This window comes from Lissotriton helveticus, chromosome 10, assembly GCF_964261635.1.
Source record: "Lissotriton helveticus chromosome 10, aLisHel1.1, whole genome shotgun sequence".
NCBI classification, from domain to species: Eukaryota; Metazoa; Chordata; class Amphibia; order Caudata; family Salamandridae; genus Lissotriton; species Lissotriton helveticus.
In genome coordinates, this window is record NC_136071.1 from 667,915,266 (window position 1) to 667,935,010 (window position 19,745).

The 19,745-nt window shown below is 47.4% G+C and overlaps 1 protein-coding gene across 2 annotated transcripts in view; it reads right to left on the reverse strand.

Annotated features, from left to right (window-relative positions):
• WDR48 (WD repeat domain 48) overlaps positions 1-19,745 on the reverse strand; it is a 469,392-nt gene that overhangs the window by 226,749 nt on the left and 222,898 nt on the right. For both annotated transcript variants that reach the window (XM_078663202.1, XM_078663203.1), the window contains exons 7-8: positions 9,543-9,644; positions 1,675-1,899 (exon numbers count right to left, since the gene is read on the reverse strand). In XM_078663202.1, coding sequence (XP_078519328.1) covers positions 1,675-1,899; positions 9,543-9,644 — 327 coding nt within the window. The remainder of the gene's footprint in view (positions 1-1,674; positions 1,900-9,542; positions 9,645-19,745) is intronic.

The window sequence follows — 19,745 nt, forward strand, 5'->3', positions numbered from 1 at the left end:
CCATAGGGGATTTTGAGAGGAGTGTATTGTCTGCACACATTAGGGCAGGAACTCTGGCGTTTGCCAGGCAATGTGCGTCAGACTCGCTATGATCCACATACATCACCAAGTCCTATATAAAAAAGGAGAAGAGAGTGGGTGCAAGGACGCACCCCTGCCTGACTCCCCTACTGATAAAGAATCTGTCAGCTCCCCCCCCCCCCATCTGGCCACATGTGACTTGGGCGAAATTGTTATCATGAGACCTTACAATCAGGTTCAGGAAATAGAAAGGGACTCCCATGTCAGCTAGTATTTGCCACAACTTAGACTAAGGAACAAGGTCGAACGCTGACCTAAGGTCAACAAACAGCACATATAGTCGCACGCCCCCTAGCTGTACAATCTTCCAATACAACAGCTGGAGGCAGAGGAATATTTATCAAAAAAGGAATGAGGAGGTCAAGAAATCTCTGGACTAATAATACTGAAAGGATTTCTGGAATATGACTGGCAAGTCCTTGGTTTATATACAAAACAGAGAATGTTGGTGTGACATCTGTTTCAGATGGTATGGAGCACCTAAATAGCTGGATTGGACCAACTTCTTTTGAATAGATAATTAATCAGATGTGATAAAAGAGTGATATGTTAAGGGATGCCCTAAGGTATGCTTGAAAGTAATTATGTTGTGGACTGCAGTCCTTAGTCAGATACCTTTAACATTTAGTGGGGCTTCCCAGAAGGCGTCTTGATACTTCCTTTACTATCAAACCGGATGATTACAGGGAGGTACAATTATAGTGATCTTCAGTACACTATAAACATTTTGAGGCACAAAATTATGAATAATAGGAGCCTTGAAAAAGATTGCCTTCAAGGTTCTCATACTACATTTCTGGAGATCTGTTGCCATTGATTTAACTTTGTCCACAACAGTTTCCAGCTTCTCCTGGGAAGATTGGAATCGACCAATCTAACAATCCTCTTACCCAAAAATGATTACCTAATATTTATTGGTATAATCCTCACTATGCCAAGAATAAAACTGCAGATACATATTGACATGCTGAAAATACTATTGCCGAAGACCACCGGCTGAAAAAACAGAAAGCAGCTTCATTCATTTGAAATGACTGGTTGTTAGACTGGTAGACTTTTCTTGTGAGCCATGGGTCTGATGTACTAAACGGAAAAGTGCAGCTTTAAATATAAAATTAAAGTAAAGTAAAATATTGATGTGCACGCAAGACATCAGGAAAATGGGAATACCATGAAGTGGTCCCCTAGTCCGCATCATGATCCTCTAGGCAGTCGGTCATGATTTTCCCAGCAAAGGCATGTCCTCTGTAAATCAGTTAGCACAGTAGCTCAGGTGTCAGTAATGATCAGTGGTGTGTTACAGCAATCACTGTCAGAAAACACAAATACTACCCATTGCAACATGCACACTGGGGAGCAGATGAATACCTCTTTCGCATAACCTCCCATCAGCGATTTGGAAAGGTTTACAAAACCCCCTTTTGCAAGTCGGAACGACTTTCCTGACTCGGAAAAAGGGTTTTATACATTTTAAAAAGGTATTTTGCAGTTGCACACTTTGTATCTTAGAGATAGAAACACACAATGTTAACTATTTGTGCAAAATGATACGTAATGCAATGCGGACTCATGAAAAAAGAAGGGTGAAAATACCTTAAGAACTGGTGCTTTTTCATCACATATTAGTACCCTGATGTCAGGATTCCTCAAGTCTGTGCAGTATATTTTTCGGTCTCTGCCTCCTGAGTAAACATGGGTGAATGCTTCATTGACCTGCAAAGCCCACACACCTTCATCGTGAACTCGATATGTTGCTATGCACCTCTGCTGTCCAAGAGACCATAGGCGAATTGTTCCATCGGAGCTACCTGAAAGACACTAAACAAAAAATGTAAAAAAAATAAACTTAATTATTTAACCAAAATGAGCTCTGCAAAAATGATGCCTTCTACACTACATTACTTTGGCATTTCCTCAAATAAACGGAGTAATACAGAGATCATGACCCAAAGTGGTATCACACCAAATTAGAATTTCAATACAACTGTAAATAATAAAAGCAGTGGGATTTGCAAAAATATTAACGTAAAAAAGGGAAAATCATTCGGAGAAAGTAAAATGCCAAAATCTACAGAAAAACAATGAAATAATACAAATATCCACCCTGCTTACCAGAGATCTAAATAATTAAAAGTTGCTGACACTGAACTGTTTCCACTAAAACAGCGCTAATGGCATACAAGATGAAATGAGGTTGTAATGAAGGAATGTTTCCAAGTACTCAGATGAAATACTTAAGGAGGGATTAGAAGGTGTTTTACAATACTGAACAAGGTAGTGTGGTTACAGCCATAGAGAAGGCGGTTTATATAGGACAGACGCAAGTCAAATGGATAACAGGTTGAGGATGGGTGAAAAATAATTTGGGGTGGGGGTGTGTAGAGTGTTAGGCATTTGCAAGGTAGAAGTGGGCACAGCCACTGCCCACTGGTGCACAAAACTAGGGTCCTGAAAGGAAATCCTAAACCCTAGAAGTCAGTTCGCAGAACGGAGAGGATGGGTCTGGCGGTAAGGAATCTATAACTAACCTATGTTTCTTACAGATATATCGTTACCAAAGGGAAGTAACTTGTTCATCTGAAGAAACAGTCATAGATTCCTTACATTAGAATAGATACCCCAGCAATACCAACCCCAGAGGTGGGTCTGAGAACCAAGTTCACACCAGAAAGTCCTGGAGAACAGAACGGCCAAAGAAGCAGTCTCTGCAGGCTTGGCTGTTCAAGCAGTAGTGTCTTGTGAACGTGTACAGCGATGTCCACGTAGCTGCCTGACAGACGTCATTAAGGGGGACTCCACGTCCCAAAGCAGTGGTAGCGGCCATCGCTCTGGTGGAATGGGCGCGAAACCCCACTGGAGGTTCCTTCTTTGCCAACGAATAACAGGCTTTGATGAACAAAATGACCCATATAGAAATGGTCAGTTTGTGAACAGCCCAAACTTTATTGGCGCCCACATAGCCAACAAAGAGCTGGTCATCAACCCGGAATGGTTTTGTGCGATGCAAGAAAAAGGAAAGCACGCGCTTTGGATCCAGTCGGTGGAGCCTCTCTTCCTCTTTAGAAGGATGCAGAGGCGGAAAGGAGGTGGGCAAAGTGATGGTCTGTCCAATATGGAAAGGAGTAACCACTTTGGGAATGAAGGAAGGAAGGACGGGTTCCAAGGACAATCTTGTCCGGATGAACAGTCAGAAAAGGAGCTTTAGAAGAAAGAGCTTGGAGCTCACTCACCCTGCACGCAGAGGTGATGGCCACCAGAAAGACAGTTTTCAAAGTCAGAAGCTTGAGAGGACAGTTAGGTAGTGGCTCAAAGGGAGCACACCAAGTTAAAGTTCCCCTGTGGCGTTACGAATGGAACAAGAGGAAAAAGCTGAGTAATGCCCTTAAGAAAGCAATTTACAACGGGGACTCGAAAAGAGAAGGCTGATCAGGAAGCCTTATGAAAGGCTGAAATGGCCGAGAGGTAGCCCGTAAGAGTGCCCAGTTTCTGCTGGGTCAAAGAAAGAAGGAACAAGAGAACCTCAGAAAGAGGGGCATAAAGGGGGATCCACTGCCTTTGCTGCGCACCATGCCACAAATTTGTTCCATCTATAGGAGTATACCGTCTTAGTGGAGGGATGCCTGGCTGGCAAGATAACATCACAGACTTGAGGAGGCAGGGCAAACAATGTCAACTGCCACTGCTCAATCTCCATGCAAGAAGGTGGAGACTGGACAGGTTCGGGTGGAGGACCGTCCCCTGCTGCTGCGACAGACTGCCTCTTCAGGAGGATCGTCTGAACAGAGGATCGATGGCCATGTGTAGCAGCTCGGGATACCAGACTCTTCAAGCCCAATCCGGAGCCACAAGAATGACTTGGGCCCGGTCTCTCTTGATCTTCTTCAGCATTCTGGGCAGAAGTGGTGTAGGCGGAAAGGCGTATAGAAGACTGCAACTCCACTCGCAACGAAAATCGGCGCCTAGCGAGTGCCACCTTGGAAATTCCAACACGCAGAATTGCTGACATTGCGCATTCTCTTCGGTGGCGAACAGATCTAACCAAGGCTCTCCCCACTGCTGAATGAGACCTTGCACCACCTCCAAGTGAAGACGCCATTCGTGATCCATCATGCACCTACAGATGAGTTTGTCCGCCGTGGCGTTCAGTGAACCTGCCAGGTGTTAAACCACCAAGGATATGCCTTGATGTTACAGCCATGTCCAGAGGCGGAGGGCCTCTTGACATAGGGTCCACGACCCCACCCTGCCTCGTTTGTTTCAGTACCACATGGCGGGGGTGTTGTCAGTGAACACCTGAACTACTCTTCCCTGGACAGAGGGAAGGAACGCTTTGAGTGCAAGACGAATTGCCAAAAGCTCCAGAAAGTTGCCGTGGAGCCCTGACTCCGCTGGAGACCAGATTTCTCTGATCTCCGCCTCCCCCATGTGGCCGCCCCATCCCAGAAGGGATGCAGTGGTCACCACAGTGAATTCTGGTTGGGGAAGGGAGAGGGAGCTGCCATCTCCCCAATCCTGGTTCGTTAGCCACCACTGCAATTGGTGTGCAGGGCCCTCCGAGATCTGGACACAATCGGACAGGTTTCCCTGATGTTGTGCTCACTGGAACTTCAGGTCCCACTGCAGAGCCCACATATGCCATCTGGCATGATCTACCAGCAGGATGCAGGAGGCCATCAGGCCCAGTAGCCAGAGGGTCATCCTGACAAACCCGGGATAGAGGCTGAAAGATAGGAATCATGGCCCACATATCCCGGACTCACTGTTCAGGAGGATAGACCTGGAACTGCGATGTGTCCAGACCCGCTCCTATGAAGAGGAGCTTTTGAGAGGGAGTCAGATGTGACTTTGGAACGTTGATGGAGAACCCCAGCGAATGCAGGAGGTCGGCCGTAGTCTGGAAGTGGAAGTCCAGAGCATGGGGCGAGCCCACCTTCAACTACCAGTAGTCTAGATAGGGGAAGACTAGAACCACTGATCCGCGAAGATGAGCCCCGACCACCGCCATCATTTTCCTGAACACCCGAGGGGCGCTGGTAAGGCCAAAGGGGAGCACAGTAAACTGTAAGTCATCGTGGCCTACCATGAACCGTAGGTAACGCCGGTGGGCCGGCAGGACGGGAATATAAAAATAAGCGTCCTCCAAGTCCAACGTCTCCAGGGTCGAGGGCAGACAGGACCGGAGCTAGCGTCAACATTTTGAACTTCTCCTTCCAGAGGAAGCGGTTGACGTTCCTGAGATCAAAGATAGGATGCAGGACTTTGTCCTTCTTGGGCACCAGAAAGTAGTGAGAATAGCAACCACAACCTACTTCTGGGACATGAACTTGCTTGATGGCTCCCTAGTCCAAGAGTGCCGAAACTTCCTGTTGGAGAAGAGCCAGATGATCCTCCGACATGCGATGGTACTGAGGTGGCATGGATGGAGGGGTAGTCTCGAAGGGGAGGGAGTAGCCCCTTCAGACTATTTGCAAAACCCACCTGTCCGACGTGATGGTGCGCCAGTGGGGGAGGTGATGGTGAATCCTGCTGCCCACTGGCGATTGGTGGCTCTGAAAGTTCAGACTAGGAGGGTTTGGAGGCTGCAGCAGAGGGAGCTGTGGTGGACGGGCCTGCCCGCTGGCCCCCAGAACCACGGCGGTGGTTCCCACGTCCCCGGCTGTGCAGGAGCTGAACAGCTTGCACTGGCCTGTGGCTCTGGGCAGAACGTGGCAGGGCACCCGTTCCGTAGCCACGAAAGGGGCGAAAAGCGACTGCGCAGGGTGCGTGGTGGAGAGGCCCAAGGACCTGGCCATAGCCCGAGAGTCCTTAAAGCGCTCCAGCGCATTGTCTGCCTTGTCACCAAAAAGACGATGGCCATCAAAGGGCATGTCAATAGGAGTGGATTGTACATCCCCTGCAAAACCAGTCGACCTCAACCAGGCGTAGCGTCGAAGGGCTACTGACGTGGAAATCGTCCTGCCTAGTGAGTTGGCGGTATCCAGCCCATAGGGGATGGTAAACTTTGCTGCGTCTCTCCCTACGGCAACTGCACGGGAGAGTACAGACCGGGTCTCCTCCAGGCACTGGGGCAGCACTTGTGCCACTGTATCCCACACAGAGTGGGTGTAATGGCCTAACAGACATGCAGTGTTAACCGACCGCAGTTCCAAGCTGGAGGAAGAAAACATCTTCCCAAGATGGTCCAGCTTTTTGGATTCCCTATCAGGTGGTACGTTAGGGAATGTGCCTTTGGAGGTGGAGGCTTGGACCAGCAAGCTCTCAGGGGTGGGGTGTTGGGGGGAGGAAAGTGGGGTCACCCGGGGCCGGGCAGTGGCGTCGGGCAATCATCCTATCCACAGGAGCCCCTGTGTTTAGCCTGGACCAGGTGCCCAAAAGGATGTCAGTGAGGGCTTCATTAAACGGAAGGAGGGGCTCCGAAGAGCTTGCTGCTGGTTGAAGCACCTCTGTAAGGAGATTAGTACTGACTGCCATCGTAGATAGCTCGAGGTGGAGAGCCTCGGCTGCCCTACGCAACACCACGGCGTAAGACGCTCCTTCCTCCATGGCCACGATAGGAGGAGACAACATGCCAAGTTCTGGTGAGGTATCCAGACCACTGGCTTCCCCCAGTTCCTCTCTTCAGTCCGGTTCGTAGCCCAACTGGTCAGTTAAAGAGTCTCCAGGCCCCTCCCAGTCCTCTTCACCTTCCTCCAGCTGCAATCCGGTCTAAAAGAGCCAAGGTAGAACAAGGGCACAAAAGTACAAGTCGGCACCGGATCCAGCGTCAGTCAACGCTGGTCCAGCTCTGTGTCTACATCAAGGTGGAGGCCAGGGTCGACATCGGCTGAGGAGACAGCCGGCATCGGCTGCGGACGTGGTGCCGGTGGAATCAGCGCCGTGCGAGGTGTAACCAGGTCGACCAGGCCGATCCGGATCCAGGCCTGGATCCAAGGGGACCATGCGGCGCAGGGACCGAAGCAACAGGCATCGAAGGCCCAGGGCCCAGCTGAGTCCGCGGGGCCCGAAGGTGCGCTGGCGGAGTCGGACTGCCCAAAGACGGCATGCATCGCTTCGATAAATTGGCAAAGCTAGGCAGGGGTCGCTCTGAGTCCCGGAAAGGGAGGGAAACGCATCAGCCGACCGCCACGGAGGAGTCGACGAGCGACAATGCTTCTTCGACTTCTTCTTGTGTTTCGACTTACCGGGGAATTGCAAAGACTCGAAAGAAGTTTGGTGGTGGTGGCTCTGCCACTGGTCCCTGGACCTCCCACGCAACTGGGACCTCGAATGGCACAAAGCCGTCTGCAGGGCCTAGAGAAGCTTTCGGGACCACTCCCGTAAAGACTTCGGATTCATGGTACGGCAGCCGGAGCACGACTTGGGAACGTGGTCATGCTCCAGGCAAAACAGGCACACACGGTGCGGATACGTCATGGACATCAGTCGGCTACTGGAACCGCAGGCCTTGAAATCGTGCATCAGGAGTCGATAGACTCAGAAAACACAGTGTCGAGAAAAAGTCAGGTAAAAAGTGACTGGAGGTACCGCTCTCTCCAGATCTGCGCTGGCTGGCGCTAAAAAAGAAAAAACTGACATAAGTGTGCGAGGGCGGCGTCTAAGTAGCTACCGCAACGTCATCCCAGCGACCACAATGCCAACAGCGGACACGGAGTCAACCGACGCCACCTTTCGACGCGCAGGGGTACTGCTGATGAAAAACTTTCCGGATCCAGTCTAACGCCTGGGGGTAACCTTTTTCGGTTCGATGCTTTCTGTTGGTTTAGCCGTCTTTTTCGGGTCGACGTCTTGTTTCGGATCGACTGGAGCTCTTGGTTCGATACGCTTTTTATGCTAGACAGCTTTCTTAGGCTCAATGTCTTTTGTCGACTCGATGACTTTTTTCGGTTCGACCGGTTTTGTAGTGTGATCAGGTTTTTGTTGATTTCCACTCTTTTTAGGATCGACGGCCTTCTTTGGGTCGTGTGTTCCTTTTGGATCGACGACCCGCTTTGGTTCAAGGCTTTTCTTCGGCTCGATGGCCTTTGGCTCGATAACCTTTTTCGGTTGGGCGACCTTCTTTGGTTCGACCACCTTCTTCGGGTCGACGACTTTTGGCACGACGCCTTTCTTCGGTTCGACGACCTTTGGCTCTACGGCCTTTTTCGGTACGACGACCTTCGGTTCAACGACCCTCTTGGGTTCGACAACCTTCTTGGGGAGAACGTTACTTGGAACTGGGCTATCGGAAGGCTTTGTTTTTGGCTTCAGAGCCGAGCCGGAAGGCGGGGCTTCTGAAGGAGCTTGTCGATCTCGACTAAGGCCTTTAGGCGATGCTTCGACTGGGGCCTACGGTGTTGGGATAAGCGGCGTTGGGGGCTGTGTACTCACAATTTGCCCCGGTGGGATCTCGTCGTCGGAGTCCGACTGGTCCTCGACGGTGACGATCTCTAGATCAGAGTCCGCCGCTTCTGGTAGGTCGTGTTCATCATCGAAGATGTTCTCCGGTTCCGGTGCCGGTCTCTGCATCTCTTGCCTAGCGGCCCGTCGAATCCGGATGGTTTTCTTCAAACGGAATTGGGCACATGCTGGGCAATTTTCTTCGTTGTGCTCTGGTGACAAGCACTTGTTGCATACTGTATGTTTGTCAGTATGCGGGAATTTGGAGTGGCATTGTGGGCACCTTTTGAACTGACTCCTTTCCATCGACAGCAGGCCCACGTGGCGTCGAAAGGCCCAACGGGCCGCGTCGACGACCGGATCAAGATGGAAAGTGTGGTCGAGTCAAGAAGTACCGAGCGAGAACAATACAGTAAAATTCCTTTTGGCCTTTTAATGAAGTTTACTTTCGGTTCCGAAGTTGGAGTAGAGGAATAACATCCAAACCAATAACGGAAAAAAACAATCTGAGGATGGAGAAGATGCCTATGCGCACTGTAGTCCAGGGGAGGCGTCACCTATCTCGTGATACTTCGAAGACTCTTCCAGGACAACAAGGTGCAATCATCTGGACCCAACACTAGGCGGCGATCTATGCACAGATATGAATTCAGCAGCCCACATGCCTCGAACATATATTTTTCCTCCTGCCTTAATTACCCTGTGTGCCATCAGGCAACAGCTTTATCAACGGAGCTTGTGAATTGATGTGGATTAAACTAATGGCACACAAATATGCAAAAGTGAAAATTGGTTATCTGTCTGTGACCACCAGTTGATGTAAAGACACACTGTGTTCTTAAATTCTGTTTTAATCCAGATATCTGTCAACAGGTTCACTGAATTAGAAGATGATAAAAATCCTACACAACTGGTTTTTATGTTTCAACTTGACTGTACTCACTAACCAAAGTTGCTTCGGGGGGGGGGGGCTAGGGTGTGTGTGTGGTTTAATTTTAATACTTTCGGTTCACTCCAGTTTTCAGCATGACACTGCACAATAGAACAATGAGGATTTTATGCAGATTAAGATGATGATTACGTACCTGTGTGCCATCTCTGTTCAAGAGCAAAGCCTTAACATTGTCTGTGTGCCCTTTTAACTTCATCAACTTGGCACATGTCCTTGGATCCCACACCCTCAAAACCTGTGAAAATCAAGAAAGGACAAAATAAAGATTTTCACAATTTGTCATACTCTAACTGCAATTTCAGTAATATATCCCTTTTAAACTACCAAATGTAAACACTTTCTGGAAACTCTGATGTGACAGACCATCAACCATATTTGCGGAGGGCAAAGAACAGACAGGGCTTCTGAGCCCCATCAGTGGAAGTTGAGGTTGTTTGCCATTGATATCCTGGGGTTCATCCTATTATGGGAGTGTGAAGTGGGCCAAGTAGATCCTTTCCCCACTCGACTACCAGGGTAGCGAAGACGAGCAGTCAAAGACTTCTTGGGGGAGGTAGTGTGGGGGTAAATAATCCAGAAAAAAGTACTTTTAATAACACAATGGCACAAAATAACACAAAATTAGATCAGTATTAGATTTAAGGTTAAACAATCTCATTGTCAGGCTTATATTGAAAAGCTGCACCTGCCCTGGTGCTCTATGGTGTTGTCACCGCAGCTTCTTCGCGTCTAGGGCGGTACCTTCAGCAAGTCGAATTTAGGTCAAATTTGGCAAGTTTCAACAACCAGTTGCCACTGTGGCAAGGGGTTGAACAGTCCATATCGTTTTGTAGCTCAAAAGATACTTCCTGATAAGGATAAATCCATTCAGCAGTTGAGCTTGACTCATGTTTACAGTCTCTCAGTCTTTGGGGGCAGGGCCTTGCTGGTACTTGCTCGGCGAAGTGCTCAGGCCTACAGCTGTTGGCTGGTATCCAGTTACATTGGTTGGTGCATTAAGGGGACTCTATTCATCTAGGGAGGTGGTCCTACTTTTTTGTTATGCTTCAGGTGTCATCTTGGCAGGCAGGATAGGTGAGGAATGTTGTTTTTTTTGGAGATGTTGCCTCTGGGATGGAGATCCCTAAAAGATACAACATACTTCTCACTTCATTGAGGCTATCTCACATGGGTACACGGCATGCTAGCTACAGTAGCTGAGTTTCGTTACAATGTTCACCACTAGCATTACGCTTAATCAATCAATCAATCATAACACTTGTAAAGCGCACTACTCACCCGGAAGGGTCTCAAGGCGCTTGGGGGACGGGGTTTGCTACTGCTCGAACAACCAGGTCTCGAGTTGTCTCCTGAAGGCGAGGTGGTCCTGGGTCAGCCGAAGGTGGGTGGGGAGGGAGTTCCATGTCTTGGCCGCCAGGTAGGAGAAGGATCTTCCTCCGGCGGTGGCTCTTCGGATTCGTGGTACGGCGGCGAGGGCAAGGCTGGTGGACCGTAGCAGGCGGGTGGGCGTGTAGAAGGTCAGGCAGTCGTTGAGGTACTTGGGGCCCAGGTCGTGGAGAGACTTGTGTGCGTGGGTGAGGAGCCGGAACGTGATCCTCTTGTTGACGGGGAGCCAGTGCAGGTCTTTCAGGTGGCCGGAGATGTGGCTGCGTCAGGGGATGTCCAGGATGAGTCGGGCAGAGGCGTTCTGGATGCGTTGGAGTTTCTTCTGTAGCTTGGCTGTGGTTCCGGCGTAGAGGGTGTTTCCGTAGTCCAGTCGGCTGGTGACAAGTGCTTGGGTGACCGTCTTCCTGGTTTCGGTCGGGATCCCACGGAAGATCTTTCAGAGCATACGCAGGGTGTTGAAGCACGAGGAGGAGACGGCGCTGACTTGCCTGGTCATCGAGAGGGAAGAGTCCAGGATGAAGCCCAGGTTGCGAGCGTGGTCGGTTGGCTTGGGTGCAGTGACCAGGGCTGGGGGCCACCAGGAGTCGTCCCAGGCGGAGGGCGATGGTCCCAGGATGAGGACTTCCGTCTTGTCCGAGTTCAGTTTCAGGCGGCTGTTCTTCATCCACTCAGCGACGTCTTTCATCCCTTCGTGTAGGCAGGTTCTGGCGGTGTCGGGGTCTCTGGTGAGGGAGAGGATCAGCTGAGTGTCGTCGGCGTAGGAGATGATGTTGAGGTTGTGTTGGCGTGCGATGGCTGCAAGAGGTCTCATGTAGACGTTGAAGAGGGTGGGGCTGAGTGAAGATCCTTGCGGAACGCCGCAGATGACTTCGGTGGCCTCGGATCGAAACTGGGGGAGGCGGACTCTTGGTGTTCTTCCGGCGAGGAACGAGGTGATCCACTCCAGTGCCTTCTCTTGGATGCCGATGTTGCTGAGGCGTTGAACTAGGGTGCGGTGTCAGACAGTGTTGAATGCGGCGGAGAGGTCCAGGAGGATGAGTGCCGCTGTTTCCCCGTTGTCGAGCAGGGCTCGGATGTCGTCGGTGGCTGCGATGAGGGCGGTCTCGGTGCTGTGGTTGGCTCTGAAACCGGACTGCGAGGGGTCGAGGGATCCGTTCGTCTCGAGGAAGGCGGCAAGCTGTCTGTTGACGATCTTCTCGATGACTTTAGCAGGAAAAGGGAGGAGCGAGATGGGGCGGAGGTTTTTGAGGTCGGTGGGGTCCGCTGTTGGTTTCTTCAGGAGGGCGCTGAGCTCGGCGTGCTTCCAGCTCTCCGGGAAGGTGGCGGTGTTGAAGGAGGTGTTGATGATGTTCCAGAGTTGGGGTGCGATGGTGGAGTTGGCCTTGTTGAAGACGTGGTGTGGTCAGGGGTCGGTCGGTGATCCGGAGTGGATGGTGTTCATTGTGCGGGCTGTGTCCTCGGTGGTCACCGTGGTCCAGGTGCGGAGGGTGGTGGTGGGGGTCGTTGGTTCGACGTGGGGTGCGTGGATGGTGCGCTGAAGCTGTTGTGGATGTCGGCGATCTTGCTGTGGAAGAACGCGGCGAGGGAGTTGCAGAGGTCTTGTGACGGAGTGATGTCGTTGTTGCCGGTGCTGGGGTTGGAGAACTCCTTGACGATGCTGAAGAGCTCCTTGCTGTTGTGGGCATTGTTGTCTAGTCGTTCCTTCAGGGATTTCTTCTTGGTGGTGCGGATGAGCTGGTGGTGCTTGCGGGTGGCGTGTTTGAGGGCGGTCATGTTGTCGGTGGTCTGGTCGAGGAGCCAGGCTTTCTCGAGGGTGCGGCAGGTCTTCTTGGAGTCCTTGAGTTCGTCGGTGAACCAGGATGCCTTCTTGCTTCTGGGTCTGCTGGGAGGGTTCTTCAGTGGTGCGAGGTCGTCGGCGCAGGCGGTCAGCCACTGCGTGAAGTTGCGTGCTGCTTCATTGGGGTCCGTTGCGCTGGCGGGTGGGTTCTGGCTGAGGGAGGTGGTGAGCTGGTCGGTGGTGATCTTGCTCCAGCTTCTGTGGGGAGCCTGAAGCGGGTGGTGGTGGATCGTGGTTCTTCTGAAGCTGAAGTGGACGCAGCTGTGGTCGGTCCAGTGGAGTCCGGTGGAGTGGCTGAAGGTGATGTGCTTGCTGGATGAGAAGACGGGGTCGAGCGTGTGGCCGGCGTAGTGGGTGGGGGTGTTGACCAGTTGCTTGAGTCCAAGGTTGGCGAGGTTGTCCAGCAGGGCGGCGGTGTTGCGGTCCTTGTTGTTCTCCAGGTGGAAGTTGAGACTGGACAACCTCTTGCAGCAGAGGTCGATCCCAGCAATCCTCCCACTAGATAGTCTGCTTCTTTTAGGAGTTCCATACACTGAGAGCAAAGCTGGGCTTCTGCTCCTGGACAGTCTCTCCTCATGCAGGGCCAGACACTAATTTTCCTCTCTGAGCAGGTATACAGGCAACCAGGATAGGCAGACTCACAGCTTTTCCAGCTAGCTGCAAACTTCAGGTTTTTAATAGATATTCTAAACAAGGCATGTGGATCCACGGTCTAAGGTCCTAGACCGGTTTCATGAGGTTTTCTTTCATTTTTGTTTTAAAGATTTTTTTTTTGTTCATAAATATGCAATACAGAACAAAGGGGGAAATAATACAGAACAGCGTTCACACCCTCACCCTCCAATCTAGAGCAATAAACATTTATTACAGCAGGGAGAACAAATTGCTTGATCACCATTTTAAACCGGCCTTAGCCTCTACAAAGTTGAACTTTTCAGACATGATACTAGTGATTTTTTTTAAAAACACAAAATACTTGTGCCTGTGCAAGGGTTTTGGGACCTCGAGGCGTTAAAAAAATGCTATGGATAAAAAAAAAAGGGATTCATTAATTGTAAAGTGGACAGTGCCTCATCATACAGGATTGGTGTATGGCATATGTCAGTAAATATGAAACTACTAACAATTTTAAGTGCAAACATGCAGTAGATTGGTCAAAAAAGAAAAACTAGGAAAAACTAGGAGTTTGTCTGAATAAGCCACCTGGATAAGGGTTCCCAAATGACTAACGCCTTCTTGGCTCGAATACCTTTTTTCGCATAGATAGCCTTCAAGGTTGCAGGTTGCTACAAGTCAGGCCAGCCACTAGGAAAATAAAGGGGGGGTTTGGAAGAGGTTTTCTTTCAATGTCATTTTGTGGCTGCAGGGCCGACACAGCGTTTTTGCAAGGGGACTCTCAAAGCAGGTAAAGTAATGATGCTGCTCCAAGAAGGAGTATCAAAAACATGGGCACACGAAGTGTGGGGTCTATAAACCTGGATGTCATCAGTCTTGCTGAAGTGGCAGCTGGGGACAGATAAACGGGCAAGTCCTTCTTAGGAACCTCCCTAACTTTAACAGAATCCTCTGACTCCTCCCCATCTACCAATGACAGTATAAAGAAAATTATAATCAGCAATCCCTTGCTTGCTTCTCAGAATTTCAAAAAGGTAACCCTGTCTCCATTCGCCCACACTATAGTGTTCGGGACGCCACCCTCTAGCTTCAGGAATGCGGGCTTTACATTTCCACTGTCTGGGGGAAGCTGTATCCATACATCTTATGTCAAGCTATACCAAGACTCATTCTAAATGGATTCCACTGGTCCCAGCAAACAAACCCACATTGCCCACTGTCTCATTATCACTGTATGCGCCACATATACACACTGTCCACATGCACTCAACACTCGCACCAGATGCAGCATAAGTGTTTAATGGCAACACTGAAGAGGAACTTTTAATCTAGTGGGACCAGTAGGCTACACACTTCTCTGATACAAAGAAAGTCTGGTCAGGACCAATCAATCAATAAATCTTTATTTCGGTACGTTAAGTACCATAAAAGATGCATAAAATACATTATAATTACATTACAATTTCACAATATACATTACATGGATCACAAGGTCACAAAACGGAACTAATAGTTTATAGGCAGTACATTTCATATAAGTCCTGGACACCATTTCCGGGGGCAAAAAAAGTCACGTTAAAACATTTAAATAATTTAAAAGCTAAAAAAGGTAAAAAAGGCATGCGTATAAAAACTTGATTAAAAAATCTGGGGATCCAACATTGAGACAGTTAGTATATCATGTATAAATATTGAAAATATTCTACTTCATAAGTATCCAACAATATTACTAAGAGGATTGCACCTGATAAATAGATTCTACGACTTTAAAGTTTCAGACCCAATTTCATTCTCATAAAATTAACAGCGAGGCAGAATCTACTAACACCAAAGACTATAACCTGACTAGTATTAGTTTTTAGAATTCTTCCAGCCTCTTTGTGGGATCTGGAACCTATGTTCCGACAAAGGGGCAATATCCACCTTTTCCTTGGTATTGCATAAGTTGGACAAAAAACAAAAAGGTGCAACTCATCTTCCTTTGCCTGGTTTGCACATAAGGTACACATATTACTACTACTATTTGACCACCTCAGTTCACAAACATTTGTCCTAAGCGTACCATATCTGAATTTCATATAGATTGTCTTTGCTAGCGGTGGGTGAATCTCGTCCAAAAAAAGTTCAAAAGATGCTATGTCTTTGAACAATAAGAAATTATTTGTCAGAGATCCATGTGTTTTTATGTTCACTATCTCATAACTCACATACGACCAGAATGATAGCTTTAGAATTTTCTTTGAGGACGAGTTCATTGATACTGGCTCATTCCAAAAGTGTGCTAAACCTATTTTTACCAACCAGGATCTTACATGTTTAAGCCATTGGACTTTGTTACAGCAATCTAGATCCATAACTTCTTTTAGACCTTCTTTGTAGTCTGACAGCTCTGGGGTCGTACACAATCTGACCCAGAGCATCAACGGTCTCAAAATTGCATGGTGGTCTATGCTTTTCATATTCAGGTCTAAAAGAAGGGAAATCAACGGGGTACTGACTGGTAGTTTTTTACAACGCCCTGAAAAACTTATTCTCTGCAATTTCAAAGGAGTTTCTACACATAGGTCCCCATAATTCTGCCCCGTATAGTACCGCTGATTGTACTTTAAATTTAAAAATCTCTAAAGCCGGGGTGACTGCTTTATTCAGGCTATTACCAAGTCTTTTCATTATAGGTAAAGAATTTTGTTTAAACACTATTTTGCTTTTTTCTATCTGGCTTCTCCATGTTAGTTTCGAATCCAGAGAAACCCCTAGATAGGTAAAATACTGGACACATTCCAATTTTTGTCCATTTAACGTCAGGTTTTCCCTAAAAAGTTTATGGGCGTTTAGGGACATATATTTTGTTTTCTTTGCATTAATCTCTAGGCCCTCTGTGCTGCAGTATGCCTGAAACCTGTTCAGTAGATTCTGTAGGCCCCGGGGTGTTTGAGAAATAAGAATGGTATCATCCACGAAAATGAGGGACGAAACCCGTTCGCCCCCCAATTTTGGGGAATCATTATCACAGTCCTCCATACAAAAGGGGATGTCGTTGACAAACAAGGAAAAAAGTGTCGGAGCCAACACACATCCCTGGCAGACTCCCCTCTTTATTGGTATAGGTTGTGATAACTCCCCATTCGGTCCCCACCTAACTTTAGCATAATTGTTCATGTGTAATTTTGTGACCTGCTTCAATAAGTCGGCTGGTAACCCCTGGCATTTAAGGGTCTCCCATAACAGTTCTCGTGGGATTAAGTTAAACGCTGCCCGAAGGTCAACGAATGCTAAGTAAAGGTGGCCTTTTCTTAAGGTAATATACTTCCAGCATAAACAACAAAATCTTAGTACCTGATCGATGGTACTTATTTTAGCTCTAAACCCTGCTTGATATTTTGTGAGCACTAACTCTTCTTCCATCCATATATTAATAAGATTTAAAACATGCCTTGCGAAAACTTTTTGTAATATGTCAATTAAACTAATTGGGCGGTAGTTAGCAGGGTCATTCCTATCGCCCTTTTTAAAAATAGTGATGATTTCTGCCCCTTTCCAGATGTCCGGGATTTCTGCCCCAGCAGCGATAACATTACATAAGTGATTTATATATGGTACCCAAATATTTGTTTCATGTTTAAATAAATCACCTGGTATTTTATCAAGCCCAGGGGCCTTCCCATTTTTGACCAAGGCAATGGCTAATTCAGTCTCTTGATGGTCAAAGACTATGGGCATGCTCTCTATAGGTGCAGATGGTGGTGTATGTACAACCTGCAGAGCCTTGTCCCCCTCTGGGATATCGTATAATTTGGTGAAGTGGTCGATCCAAGTGGCCTCATCAAGGAAGACCTCTCGTGAGCCCTTTTCTTTTTCATTACCTTTTGCCACTATTTCCCAAAATAATTTTTGGTCCTTCATTTTGCCCGCTGAAAGCATACTTGACCACATTTCCTGGTCCCAAAATGATTTGGCTTCAGCCAGGGTTCTCTTTTATTCTTTCCTAGCCTCTTTGACTGCCAATACATTGTTATTTTTAATCGCCTGAACTAAAGTTAACTTTACAGTGCGGCACTCTTTATTAAACCAAGGTTTACCTACAGACTGGGAATCAGTTACTCCTCCCATCTTCTTTGGTCTTTTGGTCATTGGTAGTAGGAGCTCCTTGAAAAACATTTTGTGTAGGTATAGAAATATCCTAGGCTCGTTTTGAGAAATGTTATACGTTCCAAATGTGTTGGCAAGGGAGCTATAAATGTTTGCCACTACATCTTCATTCTCCAATATATATGCCCATTTAACTGCACGACGATTATTGCTAACTACAATGTTGTCTGGGGTAGCATGCCACGTTCTTTCCATGGCATTCTGTCCCAATAGTAGGCTCCTAGAAAAACTAATTTCAAGTGGGCGATGGTCGCTATCTGTTCTTGCTCTTATTTCCATGTCTACAGCAAATGACCATATATCCGAGGATAGGATAATGTAATCAATTTTGCTCTGGCAGTTGTATCTAAAGAAGGTTGGGGCTTTGGGGCTATCAGATGGTAGGCGCCCATTACATGCCCTCATCCCGTGGCCAGCCATTACCCTAGTGATTTGGAGGGCTAGGACAGTGCTAGCAACTGTCCCACTGCTGGACAATGATGGTATATTATTGGCACTGTCTTCGTCCTCTAGCAATTTATCTAACCCTACAATGGGTTCAAAACTGCAGTTCAGGTCTCCACATAATATTTTACTTGTTCCTGGATCTAAAGCATTTAGAAGTGAATCCAGGATTTCAATTGTAGGAGACTCCGTATAAGATGGACATGGTCTATTGTAAACATTATATAAGTATAGCACCTTTTTGTCATTAGTGACTATTTTCACTCCAAGTATGTCTAAGGAGTCGATACTTAATTTACTAATAGTTATGTCAATAGTCACTCTTACCCAAATGATAAGGCCCCCAGACGGTCGACCCCTTACCGATGGGACCGCATTTATTTGGTAAGTTTTATATCCTACCCTGTGTACAGTTTTCGTGGCCCATGTTTCCTGAAGTATAGAGATGTAGCTTGTATTTATATAATTGTTCCATTCCGGGTCACTTATGTTTGATCCCACTCCCGCTATGTTTCATGATATTAACTTTCTCAGAGGGACCATTTAAATTAAAAACTCTAGTTGATAGAGGAAGACCAATAGGGCTGGCAACACTAAGTACATTATCTGCTGCCTTAAATTCTGTGCCACTAACTTCCTTCTGTAACATTATTCCGCATAGTGAACTTAAGGTAGGAATATGGGATTGGTATACGTCACCACCTTCCATAAACACGTGTACCAATCCCCTCTGTAGTGCAACCTGTGTATGCCATTTCCTTTTCCTTGGCCATTTGTATTAATTGTAGTCAGTCAACCGCCTCTAAAGATGATAATTCATTGAACCTATTTGGGGTTTCTAAGAAGCTCAGTGGTCCCAGATTTTGCATTGATTTTGGCACACTTGGTTTATAAAAATAACCTAGTGGTAAAGCTTGCATAACGGGGCTTTGTGAAGGGGGCTCCTCATGTACTTTTAATATCTTACGGACCGTATGAGGGTATCTAAAATTTACAATAATACAATCCCCTTGAATGTCTTTTGGTGATACACCTACCCACCCTACCCTTCTCACCATCAGTATTTCTCCACTTCTATTTGGATGAAACATTTTGTATTTGCAGAGCCAATTGACGACTTTATTCCTAAGGTTGTCCCATGATTCTTTTTGGTCTCTTTTTAGGACTGGGGCACCTGATAATACCAATACATAAGGAGATGCAGCAGGCGGTAGGCTCAAAATATCTTCATTTGGCACCAAACAGTCCCCTTTGGGCTATGAATAATCCCCGCTCTTCCTTGAATCCTTATATTTTCTATATTCTTAGTAGCAAGTGCAGGGGCAATATTGCTATTGGTTACCAGCGAGCCATCTACCCCAATGCTGTCATCCTGAACTTGGGTGGTTTGTACGGTCTACAGCATTGATCACTTTATGGCTATCCATACATCTGCTCTCCAATTCACTCAACAGACAAGTACCATCTTCAATCAACCCCCTGCCCTCTTTAATAGTTGCACATAATTTAGTAGACAATTTATCTAGTTGTTCTACTTTGTCGTCAAGAACTATTAATCTAGAGTTTAAACATTCATCTATCTGGGATTGTATTGTATCTAAGGCATTTTTAAAAATTTCCACCACTGTACGATCTTCTTTTGTCTCCATCCCACTAGGTTTACCAAAATTCATATCATAGTCAAAGTCAGTTTAGGTTCCCAAGGATCTGCATCTTGTTTTGACCAGTTCATGCGTGTGCACATTGCCATCCCCATTCTTACAACCCACAGGTTTACTTGGCTTCCCTTTCTTCCCAGCCGTTTTTTTCTCCTTGAACTGAATTTTTGGTTTAGCTCCCATATCTGTACCAGAATTCTGTGTCCGGAGTCTAGTAAAAATCCCTGCTATCCCGGGGTCTTTATGT